This window comes from Lontra canadensis, unplaced genomic scaffold, assembly GCF_010015895.1.
Source record: "Lontra canadensis isolate GAN:19392208 unplaced genomic scaffold, GSC_riverotter_1.0 scaffold173, whole genome shotgun sequence".
Classification (NCBI taxonomy): Eukaryota; Metazoa; Chordata; class Mammalia; order Carnivora; family Mustelidae; genus Lontra; species Lontra canadensis.
Genome location: NW_022631167.1, coordinates 49,371 through 63,573, shown reverse-complemented (window position 1 = coordinate 63,573; position 14,203 = coordinate 49,371). Strand labels below are relative to the sequence as shown.

Genomic DNA, 14,203 nt, shown 5'->3' with positions numbered 1-14,203 from the left:
GCGGCATTTCTAGTTCATAATAATGTACGAATGACGGTTTCTCAGTACGGCACCTTCTTCAAATGTACATGGTGATACAGGATGTTAACAATGGGGACAACTTGGTGTTCTTACCTTCATGTGTACTGTCTGTACAACTTTTCTGTAAATCTGAAATTACTATAAAATAAAAAGGTAAAAAATAAAAATTTTTTACCTGAATACTTTCTAGAAGGAACTTTCCATTGAGTTGGGTCAGATAAGAACAATGTTATTCCTTTTCCTAAAAGTCTGAAGAATATTAAAAATGGGGGGCCCTGGCAACACTACATTTTACATGTAAGCGAGAGAAATGGTAAGGTCTCCATTAGTACTAACTTATTTAGCTTCGGAGACTTGTGTTAGAATTTTAAAGGCAAATTGGAAACTATTTCCTGGAACAACGCCTTACAGCATGCCTTTTGATACTTGGATTGTATTTCTTCAATTCTGAAGAAATCTTGCTTTTTTCCCCCCTTCTGTGCATTTTTGGTGCTGAGCTGTTTCCGGTTTTCCCACACTCCTGCCTGTCAGAGAGAAGAAACCACAAAAATGCAGCAAAGTTTGTCTGTAGAGCTGCAATTCCATCTCTAAGGGCTGAAGAGCTCCCTTGAGTTCAGGGAGGTGGACGGCGTCTTCAAAGGTCCGGCGCTGCTGCCTGCTGACAGAGCCCACGTCCCCCCCGGCATACCAGCCCGCTACACAGGCCACCGTGGGCCATCTCGGGCTACTGGCAGTACTCAGAGGAGCCACAAACAGGGAGTGCACTGGCAAATTCAACATTCATATCTGACTCACAGATTTTCCTACCTAACTGTGGGCTTCTTGAACCTGTGAAAAGGAGCATGGTTTTCGAATGCTTATGATGGCAACTCCGGCTCACTGAGTTCTTCCGTGTGCTAGGTCCTGTTCTGTGTACTTTCCGTGGATTAACTCTGCGAATAGTTATGTCCTATGAGAACATAAATAGTTATGTCCTATGAGGCAGGTACTCTTTATTATCCCTGCTTCAGAACTGTGGACAGTGAGGCTAACAGATAAAGGACCTTGCAACTTGCCAGAGGTCTCCAGGTCTTAAACTGCGGAGGGAGGGTGTGAGCACAGGCAGTCTGGCTCCAGAGGCTGAACCTTTAAGGACTCGCCTCTACTCCTGCCAGAGTGAGGAGCCATACAGCGTCCTTCTTACTGTGCTCCTGGCGTTCGACCACAAACTGCCCCCTTCCGACTGCCTTTCTCTACTGCTCTGGAGAGTCTGTAAAGTCATTACAATGTCAACTCTTCCTACAATGGCACTTGGCCCTTAGTAGGCACAGAGTAAATATTTGTTGGATAAATGAATAATGGCAGCAATATAATTAAAACAGCCACGAGGGGTTGGTTTCCATCCAAATCCAGAATTTGATTCATGGTCCAAGGGGAAAAAAAGAGGAACTGCTTTTTCTGTGTCCTAGGATTCGTTCTTACAACTAAAATTGATTTTGCAAAGGACACATGAACGAGGAGCCTTAATGAGGGCAAGAGAAAGACACAAACCCCCTCTAGGTGTTTATCCAACAGGAGACACCTGCTTTTTACAGGCATCCTTGAAAAGTTCCCCAATTTTAAATGGAGAAGGGCTATTAGAACTAATACTCTTTATTAGTCTATGACTGGTTCATTAGCTAAAATATGGCTGGCAACAGTGAAGGATGGAATGTGAAAAAATTTGATTTGGGCATGGAAGTGTCTTTTTTGAGGTAAAATGGGCAGACTACAAAAGGTATTAGAAACATGTTGCTCCACAGAGCCTGTATACTAATGTCAATTAAGTTAACTACCACCCCTCCAACCCCAGCTTGAAATCCCATTCCAATGTCTTCCCATCCAAATGCCTAGAAGTAAACAACAAACAAGGGTTAGGGGGGGTAGTACTGAATTTTATATGAAATTGAAGAGATCAGACTCTGTAGAAAGACCAAGAACAGAATATATCAGGAAGAAGCCTTCCTTTCCTTTCTCCAAGCCCACAGCTCAGCACCATTACCGGGCGCACGGTCTGATCGCAGTTCCTGTCAGAGGCTGGAAGACTTAGCAATGACCTTGAACCTGCCTCAGCTCTCATCACAATCCCCAGGGAAGCTAAGAGCCGCACCTGCCCCTCCCACAGGGTACACAGCCCCAATCTCGGCAGGGCTCACCAGTTCCCTTGGTGATGCTGACCTGCAGCCCAGGCTGAGAACCAAAGTTAGCTTTCAGTCCCCATCACAGGCTCCTGTCTTCAACATTTCAGTACAAACACTTTTGAAATCCTCATAAATAAACAGTACTCGTAGCACAGAATTGACACCACTCAGGAGAAACCGAACAGAAGATTAAGGACAACTTACTTGGAGGCCCTCTGGGATGTGGTCTTTCTGAGGACTTGTTTGTGATTGGCTGGGGGCTTGGGGGTCAGCGACGAGGAAGAACTTGGAGGCGGCACCACTTTCTGGGGCAGAGGGGTTGGCTTCTGGCCACTACCTGTGGCACTTGAAATTCTGCAAGCTGCACCATTATTTATTGTCCATAAATTGGAGTTAGAGAGTGTGTGACTGCCAAAGATGGCCTACAAGAAAAAGAAAAAAAGATGGGCAATGGAGATGTCCTTTATAACCCATCTGCTATAATGAACATCTGGCTTGTAATCCTCAAGTGAGACAAAAGGAAAAGGGAAACCCTTCAGGTAATTTTTGAGGGAAAACTTCTCTAATGAGGCCAGTGCAGGGCCACGCTCAGAGAAGGGAAATCTCTGGAAGCATAGAGTGGAGACAGTCTTGTTGAGAGTATACTGGGCTAGGAATCAGGGTATCTGGGTACTGTGTATTTTCCAGCTACAGAAATCAGAAAAGCATTTGGTCTCTCTCAGCCTTCGCTTCCTTCATTGTTAACAAATATTTAATGAATGTCTCCTAGTGGGTGTCAAGCACAAGAAATAACGCACAAAACAGAAGTGGCTTGAAACTTGATTCAACTCCAGCCCACTTAGAGAACCTGGAACTCTTCTAGAAGGTTTGCACATTTGAGGAGTAGAAAGAAGCCAGGGTGGCAAGGGCATAGTGAGCATAAAGGGTGGAGACAGGAGGCTGGAACAGAAAGCTCGTTACTGGGGCGCCTGGGTGGCTCAGTCGGTTAAGCCGCTGCCTTCGGCTAAGGTCATGATCCCAGGGTCCTGGGGTCAAGTCTCGCATCAGGCTCCCTGCTCATCGGGGAGCCTGCTTCTCTCTCTGCCTCTGCCTGCTTGCTTGCGTGCATGCTCTCTCTCTCTCTCTCACAAATAAATAAATAAAATCTTTTTAAAAAAACAGAAAGAAAGAAAAGAAAGGTGGCATTGTTACCTATCCATCTTTAAAAAAAGGCAAGCAAGCAAGCAAGCAAGCGAGCAAGCTCGTTACTAACTTTAACTTTTCTGACACAGTAACACCTTGTGGACCTAAAGATTGACATAAGACTTTACACTTCAAAACACCCTCAGGGCACCTGGTGGGCTCAGTCGGTAGAGCATGCGACTCTTGATCTCAGGGGCTGTAGGTTCCAGTCTCCCATGCTGGGTGCAGAGGTTACTTAATAAAATCTTCAAAAAAAATAAGGTACTTCAAAGTGAAACGACTATCTGAATACTGCTCGCTAAACGAATCTAAGATCAACACAAAGGTATATTCACGCAGAGGGTAAGCCTACAAATCAATAAAGACCTAAAAATCACCATCTAAATATCACAAACACCAACACGTGTCTATAGTTAGGATGTAAATGTATGCTTTCTCAAGTACATGCTTAAAAAATTCTTACGACTTATTTACCTCATTAGAAATTCGGTTTTTTGGGGTCACAAATTTTGTTACTGATCATTCAATACTATTAATACTGCTTTCAATATCCATGCATTATAAAAGCTTTAAATGTGAAATAATGCTAAGAGAAAAAGAATGAAGTTGACAAAACACATAAGGTCTTTTTTATTAAAAGAATTTCTGGCAATTGATTTCCATCTGTAGACACTACATTTAAAGAGACATGGGAGAAATGTCATTTCCTTACAGCAAGGCCTAAAGGAATAAGATCAGATGCTCTTAGGAAACATTTACCTTCTAGATAGACTTTATTAGTATTATCTTTTATGACTTTTTAATGACTCTTTTATTTTTTAAGATATAAAAGATAAATTGGTAGCTTTAGTAAAATGTTAACTAATCCTTCTATACTCATGCCTTGGAATGTCCCATTTCATGGAAATGTGCCAAAGGTCCTGGGCTAGACAGGTCTGAGGGGGATCAAAGAGTCTTGTGCGGAGGAAATGTATCGCATGGACAGGCCTGACAAAGAGCAAAGCGATTTCAGAGCAAGAGGGTCAGAGCATTCTCAAATGGAATAGTCTGAGATGTTCATCTCTGCAAACCATCCAAAACAGAAATTGAAAAGCTCTTCACTCACCTTCATCTCTGACCCAAAGAAGGGGAACAAAGGAAGACCCAAGCCCATGGGCAGAGCCTGGAGGTTGGCACTGGGGGAGGGGGGTGGTGTCTGTACATGTGGAAGGTCTTAGATGGCCTGAGAGGGCCCAGGAGCCCTGATTCTGCTCCGGCAAGCCTTCTGAGGACAAGTAACCAAAAAGTTCAGCAAGGCAGCCTCAGAAACAAATCCTTTCCTTTCAAGCACCATTTCCATACGTGAGGGTCTCCACATCTGTGGGAGACATTCAACTGGAGGGGAGGGAGGCAGGAAAGGGCTCCTGTAGGATCCTCTTTTCACCACTACATCCTGACACGTGAGCATAGATTGAAGAGTGCTCGAAAGTGCCCCATTCAGGCCCCTATCAATATTTTTGTTCATAATAAAGAAAGGAAGAAAGGGAAAAACGGTGCCTCCTTCAGGCTAGGGAAGACCAGAAATCAGAATGAAGGCTGCAGAGCGCTACAGCAGCCGTCCATAGACAAAGTCACTGGAAGGGGAACCAAGGAAGAAAAGCCATTGTTAGCAAAGGGCTCTTGGAAGTGAAAATATTCTTTATTGAGTGCGATTTTGCATGCTGTAAAGTAACTGCCATCAATAAAGAACATCGATTTGATACATGTTGCCAAAGTGACAACTTAACCATATTTTTCAAGATCACTGAGTTTTTCTTTTGCTAAAACATCTTGCTGGAACATCTAAATACAATAAAAAAATGAATAAAAACAGCAAGATCAGAAGTAAGTTCCTATTTTTGTAAAAAGCAAAAAGATTATGCAGAACCACACACATATACACCAACACACAGATACACAAACACACAGAAACACATACACATAAAGTTGCTATCTGCACAGAACAATTCTGAAAGGATATACAAAAAAACTAGTAACCTCCATGGAAAAGAACTGGTTAGCTAGGGGTCCAGGAGAGAGGGAAACTGTTTACTATATATCATTTGTATCCTTTTGAATTTTGTACCACCTATATGTAGCTATTTATTACAAAAATACATTATTCAAGAGTCCAAAGGAAGTCCAATTCTCTTAAGATTTAAGCAGGTAAAAAAATTAACTCTGAATGCAAGTCAAAGTATCCAAGTGACGTTCAAGTTTTAACCAGGTGGGAATAGGACTCACTATTAAGCAGGGCTGAAAAAGGAGTTCACTGTTCAACACTTACTATGCCTACAAATCCAGATTTGGTCATCAGTGAGAGGCAGAGACTCAGGTCTAAGTGGAAAAATAGCAGGGCTTTGCAGTCCAGTATGCCTGGGCTCAGATGTAGGCTCTGTTACTTACAAACGGGGTGACCTTTTCAAGTTCCTGAACTTCTCTGACCCTTAGCTTCCCCACAGGCAATTAGAATTACTTTGCTGGACTACTGAGGATTAAATGAAGATCACATATGAAAATCCAGCCCAGGCATTTAATAAAGGATTCTTGTAATAGACCAAACACCAAGGTCCTACTAGACACTCAACAGATGCTCCATTCCTCCCCAAACCTCCACGTCAGCTTACTGAGGAACCAAAGGATGGGACGACATGCAAGGCTGCCTCTCTGTAATGATCTGGGAATGGCACTGCTTGTGCATCAGCAACATTTCTTTCCAGTCTTACGATGATGCTCACTAGCTGTGAAAGCAAACTCTTAAAATGAAAACATGTGCTTAGGTTCCCCAGGTCATGTTTACTCGCTTCTCTCTGGCAGGAATGATCTTTCCCTCTTCTGAATGCTTGTAACAATTGATTTGTATGCGTCCTATTACATTAGCACATTCTACCTTGTGTTATGGCCATTGATGTTTGTATTTTTCTCTCCTTCCGGACAATGCACACTGGTGATGGCCAGACTGGTATCTGATTCATTTTTGTTTCACTCACAGTGCTTAGCAGAAGGCTTGTACATAAAAGGTGCTTAATAAACATTTACCCCATCAATGTAAATTTAAAAAAAAAACTCATATAACCACTACTTATCTTTTTTTTTTTTTTTTTCCAACTACCAAATTCCTATAACAAGAAAACAGGCAAGTTTGCATTTACATAGAGATGTAATCTTGTACTAGGACCATTCTCTGGACTGTGAATAGGGCCCAGTGTATTATTTGTGTTCAACTTATACTTAGCCACAAAATATAAGTAAGCCCTTCTAGCGGATCCCAAACAAAAATAAATTCATCTTCCCAGATGTCAATTTTGTGGCAGCTCCTTAGACACTGATGTTCTGTGGTGAGAAGGTCAGTCTTCACCTCAAATAACAAAATAAAAGCAATTAGGATAATTTATTGCTTAGAAGACTGTCACCTGCCCGGATACTAACATTTCTTTCCCTTTTCCTAATAATACTGCCCTTATTTTGTTCGAGCAATGGTGTGTGCCCAGCTAAAAAACTGTATTTCCCAACCTCTCCTGTACTTAGAAATAGCCATGTGACATAGTTCTGAGATATAAACAGAAATTTCCAGGTGCAGTTTCCAGGGCAGCTCTTTAAAGGGGGGAAAATTGGTTAGTACACAACTTTTGCCCTTTACTGTTCTTCCTCCCACCCAGAACACGGGTATCTAGCTAGCATCGGGTGTAAGTTACTTGCTAAGAATTGCAGAGCATAAGGACGGGGAAAGCATGGGCTCCTGACGGTACCATAGAGGTCAAGAGAACCTAACTCTAGATTTCTGATTATATGGGGGAAAAAAATCTTTAACTTGGCAAGCCATGGTGGGGAGAGGAGTCTGCTAGATGCAGTGTAAGGGAATCTTAACTGAGCTGATCCATAATCCTCAATCTACCAGAATCACCCTTGTTTAAGCATTAATATAAATGTACTGCATCTCAAAAAAGCAGATACTCTTTCCAAACACAGCAAAAAAGCTTCTAGGTTCTCAGCTGCTGTTCAGTAACCATACTCTAATACACTGAATAGATAAGGACATGATCACAATTCCGTACCCTCCAAAATTCCAGAGAGTCGGTAATGTAGACGAGTTCCCGGGTATTTCACCAAAACCAAGGCTAAGTGTAATGAAATTAAGGCAACTAAATTTGATAAGAAGAAACCCAGGGAAGTACTAAGGCAATGTTAAGAGGCAGATATATAAATGAATTTATTTCGACTGTTGGCAGAAATCAGCCTCTCCAGGCCTCTCATAGCATGTATTGGCCTTGATCCTACAATTCCATCAACGATAGATTATGTGAGTTGTTTTGCCCTGATATTCATTCATAAATGGACAGAAGAATTAGATCAAGTTCTCTCTATATAAATCCTAAAGAAAGGTGAGGGCTGGATACACAATACTAGCACGCTGCACTTGTGGGTTAACAACCGGGAAGGGGGCTACACTGTCATCAGTCAATGTCCTGGGAATGTGAGAGCTGTGTAAGCACTGGCCTCCACTCAAGACCTGGTCAACATATACAGGACTTTTGCTTCTTTATTGGGTGTGGGAAACAGCCATGCTTCAGTAAGGAGACTCAGAGAAAACCACAGTTTGAGGGTTGGCTTGGCCCCAAGCCAAAGACTGGAAAGGCCCTCCTTCTCCCACAACAGAAGGGTACTCGTGGGTGGGAAGGAGGAATTTCTGATAGACAGAACACAGACTGCAACTTGGAAGGTTATGGGGGAGCAAGATCTGGGCTCTCTTACTAGAAAGATAATACTGTTCAGAGATTAAATTCTGGGAGGTTTTTTCTTTACTTTTTTTTTTTTTTTTTTTTTTTAATTCCTTCCAGAAAAACACTTCTTTTCGTCTTTGCTTGGGCTTCTTGGTGATGGAGCAGAGCTGGATAACTCTTTGTACTGAAATAACTCTAAATTCATTTCTTTCTTTTTTTTTTTTTTAAATTAAGGGAGATAAAGTAGGGAAATGTTGACCTTTACTTCAATGGGTTAACGTCTTTTTGTGCCCCTTTTACTTTGGTTCCAGAAAAGAAAACATTTTTATGCATTATTCTCCCCACTGAGATTTTTATCCTAACTTGAATAAAGTTCCCATTACATAGTACACAAAACTGCTTCTAGAATGTTGCTCTCTGGCAGCTCAAGTACTGGTTTTGGTATATCTTCCTGAGCATGTCCGATGCTAATCACTCACCTTACTACAACCAGCCAAGAGGGGTTCGATGCAAAGAACACATTGTGTCTTTTGTGCAATCATATGATGCTGCGAAAAGCTTGGGGCCAAGGTGAGGGTGAGGGTAGCTGTTTCTATTTTAGCAAAAGCAAACTTCCAAAAGGCCTTTGTCTCACATTGTATGGAGTTCTTGGCTGTCTTCCATTCACAATGTTTGTCAGCTGGGACAAGACTGGAGTCTGAGCAAGAGAAACAAGAGTACAACCTCTGGGATGGGGCAGAAACCCAGAAGATGCTACTGTTCATATGGAGAGAGACTGATGACGTGAATACCTGAGATAGGGCTTTGAGTGGTCAAAGATACCAGAAGTTCTCTGGCATACCCCTTTATTTCTAAAATCAATTAAGAGGCTCTGTCTCTTTTACCAACTAAGATTGAAGGCTCTTAGTAACTCAAATGATCTACTCTCCAGGATGTGAATACAGTTGCTTACCTGTAATGAAAAATTTATTCACCAACAAAAACCACTGTGTTTCAGGCAGTTCCTAAGTCAACTCTACTTGTACATTTGAGAAACAATGCCAGTCATTAAGAGATACTTAGATATATGTTCCTGGGCCTCAGACTCTGTCATCTGATAAAACCGATGATTCCAGCAGTAGTCTCTGAGTTGGTTTTTCAACCAACCAGCATAGACAACTGAACTGATTTGGGGCCAGAAGTGTATGACCAAAGAAGTCCAACCATGAGGAAGCTGGCTAAGGCCAGAGTTGCAGCCCATGACCAGAAAACCCAGTCAGATTGACTAGCCCTAAGATGTCACATAGATGACCTTCCCTCAGTAGCAGCCTATCATGGTATTAATCATCCTTTCTACTTTTTCTTCTTGTATCTCTCTGGCAATTGTGAACAAATTAATTTGCATTTATCTTCAATTGTTCAAACATGTAAATATAAGTAAAAAAAAAAAGTAGCCAATTAATAGTTTATGAAACTTGAACTTCTCCTAAAACGCTTTCCTTAATATCATTTTAACTAGCTTCTGCTTCTGGCACAGGGTAGGGGGTGGTAACTAAAACCCCAAAGTTGGAATCATAATGCTATGCACATTTAAGGTTAAAAGTAATACATAATAGGGGCACCTTGGTGGCTCAGTCAGTTAAGTGGCCAACTTTTGGTTTCGGCTCACTTCATGATCTCAGGGTCGTGAGAAAGCCCTGGGTCGGGCTCTGCACTAAGTGTGGAGTCTACTTAAGATTCTCTCTCTCTCCTTTCCCTCTGCTCCTCCCCCCCCGCTGCTCACAGGCACTCAAAAACAGAAACAAATAAACAAACAAAAGGGAACACATAATAGAAGAGATAATCTGCACAACCATATTCCCTGAAGCAGTATTCACAACCGCTAAGATGTGGAAGCAATCTAAATGTTCATCGATAGATGAATGGATAAAGAAAATGTATATACACATAAGATAGAATATCTTTCAGTCTTAAAAAAAGAAAGAAACCCTGTAATATGCTACAATGTGGATGAACCTTCAGCACGCTATGCGAAGTGAAATAAGCTAGTCACGAAAAACACAAATACTAAGATTCCACTTATATGAGGCATCTAAAGTAATCAAACTCATACAAATATAAATTAGAATGGTCGTTGTCAGGGGTTAGGGGGAGGGGAAAACAGGGAGTTGGTCAATGAATATAGAGTTTCAATCATGCAAGATGAAAACGTTTTATTGGGGCTCCTGGGTGGCTTGGTTGGTTAAGCGACTGCTTTTGGCTCAGGTATTGATCCCAGGATCCTGGGTTCGAGCCCCACACTGGGCTCCCAGCTTAGCATGGAGCCTGCTTCTCCCTCTCCCTCTGCCCCTCTCCCCTGCTTGTGCGCGCTCTCTCTCTCACTCTCAAATAAATAAAGTCTTTTGTTTTAAAGACTATTTATTTGAGAGCGAGAGAGAGAATGAGAGCGAGTGAGCATGAGAGGGGGAAGGTCAGAGGAAGAAGCAGACCCCCTGCTGAGCAGGACGCCCAATGCGGGACTCGATCCCAGGACTCCAGGATCACAACCTGAGCTGAAGGCAGTTACTCAACCAACTGAGCCAACCAGGGGCCCCAAAATCTTAAGAAACAAAAAACCCAAAAGACAAAACAAAAAAACCCAAACAAACACGTTTTCTTGATCTGTTACACAACAATGTTCATAGTCAACAATCCTGTATCATACCTTTAATTATTAAGAGGGTAAATTTGTGCTATGTGTAAGAGCTATGCATTTTTTAAAAAAAGATTTTATTTATTTATTTGACAGAGAGAACATGAGCAGAAGGAGGGGCAGAGGGAGAGGGAGAGGGAGAAGCAGACTCCCTGCTGAGCAGGGAGCCAGCCTTGGGGCTCCATTCCAGAATCCTGTGATCATGACCTGAGCCAAAGGCAGACGCTTAACAGACTGAGCCACCCAGGTGCCCCAAGAGTTATGAATTTTTATTGAGCTTTCACCATGGGTCAACATGCCCTTAAGCACTTTACATGCTATTATCTCATTTAATCCTCCCAAGCACTGAGGTAGGTCCCATCATCATCTCTATACAAAGGAAGCAACCATGGCACAAAAAAGTTCCATAATTTGTCCATGATGGCACAGCTACTAAGTAGTAAAGTAGGACCCGTGCCCACGAAGAGTCTGATTTCAGAGCCCCATTACACAACACAGCCTTCCTCATTTATGTTATGCTGACTCCCTTTAAATGCAAATCCACTGAAATCATATTTCCCTTCCAAAGCAAATCTAGAGCAAACCTAGCAATGTGTCCAATTTTCATCAGCTGCATTTAAAAGACCCAGATTTCGCTAGCTTTACTCCAAGAAGGAAAGCTTGAAAAAAATCTGCCTATATGCAAAATTTTGTTACTAATTTTAAAAGTTAAAGTACACATGCATGTATGTATGTCTACAAATAAAGATAACCTCAAAAAGATAACCCCAGCAATGGGGGCGCCTGGGTGGCTCAGTGGGTTAAGCCTCTGCCTTCGGCTCAGGTCATGATCTCAGAGTCCTGGGATCAAGCCCTGCATCAGGCTCTCCGCTCCGCAGGGAGCCTGCTTCCCCTTCTTTCTCTGCCTGCCTCTTTGCCTACTTGTGAATTCTCTCTCTGTCAAATAAATAAATACTATCTTTAAAGAAAAAAAAAAATATCAGCAATGACCCCAGACTCAGAGTTGAATTGGTTAAAAAAGATAATTCAGAGCATCGTTTTCCATTGTCTCTTATCTTTCATTAGTTAGTAGTTTTAGGGAATTATTTCTCCATCAGGGTCCTTGTTCTCCTGATGATGTGTCTGTGTCTTACGTCTCCTGATGAGTAAAATGAAATAATCAGACAAAGCAACCTCTAGGTTCCCTCACAACTTTAAATTCAGAATTTATAAGTGTCTAACTGGTCTCTGCCTTTTGATGTATGGTTTGTCTTATTTGGCTCAGAATCTCAAATGGGTGACCTACTGTGTATCTTTTTTTTTTTTTAAGATTTTATTTATTTGACAGAAGTAGGCAGAGAGGCAGGCAGAGAGAGAGAGAGAGAGAGAGAGGAGGAAGCAGGCTCCCTGCTGAGCAGAGAGCCTGATGTGGGGCTCGATCCCAGGACCCTGGGATCATGACCTGAGCCAAAGGCAGAGGCTTTAACCCACTGAGCCACCCAGGCGCCCCCTACTGTGTATCTTTGCACAGACCTGGCTGTCGTCCGTTTGCTATGCTTCTTTCTGGGGCTGTGTCTACTTCAGATGAACGCAATTCTTTATATTTAAGGAGGAGGTCTTTCGTTATCTCACAGTTATGGTTTCAAGTCCTTCCTATGCCCACAGACAGAGAAAAACAAACCACAGGTCACAGAGTGAGGGCAGGGAAGGAAACTGGTTGCCAGGCAGCAGTAGCAAAACCACATGTTAAGGCTATACAACAAACAAGGTTGAGCCCAAGCGGCTGGTAGGTGAACAGATGCCTTTTAACATACCCACAACCAAGCAGAGTTTTATACTTTGATTCATTACGTTGACCCTTTCTTTCGTATTTGCATGTATGGGTCTGTAGCAGCAGCGGCATTAATAAATTTGGAATGCTTTATCTGACTGAGGATAAATGTGTAAAACAAAAAACAAACGAATAGTCCCTCCTCTCAAGAGGGAGGGTGGTAGAGTGGAAAGGGGCTTCGGAAGCTCTCTGACCGGGTCTGAATATTATCTCTGTAATTAGCTAGTTATGCAACCTTGTGTAAGTTACTTAAACTCTTTGAGTTCCCTCATCGGTGGGATGGAGATAGTGTTATATCCAGCACACAGGTGGCACTCCCTCTGTGTCCATTTCCCTCCCCCTCACCTCCCCCCAACCAAGATTCCAGAGGGGCACTTTCCAGCAGCAGCTTAGAAAGCAACCTGGCGGGGCCCCTGGGTGGTTGAGGGGGTAAAGCCTCTGCTTTCGGCTCGGCTCGGGTCATGATCCCAGGGTCCTGGGACTGGCCCCAAGTCAGGCTCCCTGCCAAGCAGGGAGCCTGCTTCCTTCTCTCTCTCTCTGCCTGCCTCTCTATCTACTTGTGATCTCTGTCAAATAAATAAATAAAATCTTAAAAAAAAAAAAAAAAAAAAAAGCAAGCAACCTGGCAGTCATCAGGGGACTTCTATTACTAGTCATGATGAATCAGCATAACAAACTGGTATCTCTATTATAACAACATATTAAGAATCAGATTTATATGGAATTGAAAAAGCAAGCATAATAGTAATCATGCAAAATTATCACCTAGGGTAGTCCCATTTGCAGACACTGGTCATGGTTCCCAGTAGTCTTCTCAAATACGCCATGATAGAAATAAAATTCAAATACCATGACCCGCAACAGGAACAGGGTAGAAAGGACAATGTGAGAATTGAAGAGATAACGCCTATGTTACTAATAACAACCCCCACAAGTGTTTCAAATCTTCAAACTTCTAGAACTTATTTCGGGATACTGCATGACTCAGTAGACCCTAACCATATTACTATATAATAAAAACACAAAAGAGGGTAGACAGTGGATGTTTCCAAGAGTCCTAAAGGAATACTTTCTTAAGACTTTTTTTTTTTTTTTTTTTTTTTTTTTAAGAATTTGAGATACCTGGGAGAATGTCTAGACCTGGGTTTACGTATGTTCAATAGACCTTCTGTTTTATGACAGTGTATATGATGGATGAATACTAGCAGACTAGTCAGGATACTTGCAGAGGACTTTTCAAATACAGTTTTATAGGTGTCAGTAAGTACACTTGTGAATGTATTAACTGCAACTTAAAATTTATGTAATCATACACATAGATTAATACATACATATGTGTGTGTATGTGTGTGTGTATAAAATATACACGAACGCTTCCATATGTCATCAGGGTGGTCGCACACAGCGTGACAGTCTAGAGGCTGGAGGCTGTGTCTGCAGGCATACTTGGGGTAAGAGACCTGGTTTTTTATTTATTGCTTACATGACCCTGAGAAAGTCACCTTAAGTGATGATCTGTTTTTTTGTCTGAAAAATGGGGCTACAAAGAGGATTCAGCGTGATGATGTGGGTGAAAGTCCCAGTCCAGTGCCTGACCCGTGGTAACACCCTGAGAAATGCA

At 42.1% G+C, this 14,203-nt stretch overlaps 1 protein-coding gene across 8 annotated transcripts in view; it reads right to left on the bottom strand.

Annotated features, from left to right (window-relative positions):
• The window catches only part of TTLL5 (tubulin tyrosine ligase like 5), a 96,092-nt gene that overhangs the window by 65,668 nt on the left and 16,221 nt on the right, over window positions 1–14,203 (bottom strand). For all 8 annotated transcript variants that reach the window (XR_004381294.1, XR_004381292.1, XR_004381295.1 and 5 more), the window contains exon 3: window positions 2,385–2,602. Coding sequence is in view for 4 of the 8 variants with exons in the window: in XM_032846229.1 (XP_032702120.1) it covers window positions 2,385–2,602 (218 nt within the window). In the remaining 4 variants the exon portion in view is untranslated. The remainder of the gene's footprint in view (window positions 1–2,384; window positions 2,603–14,203) is intronic.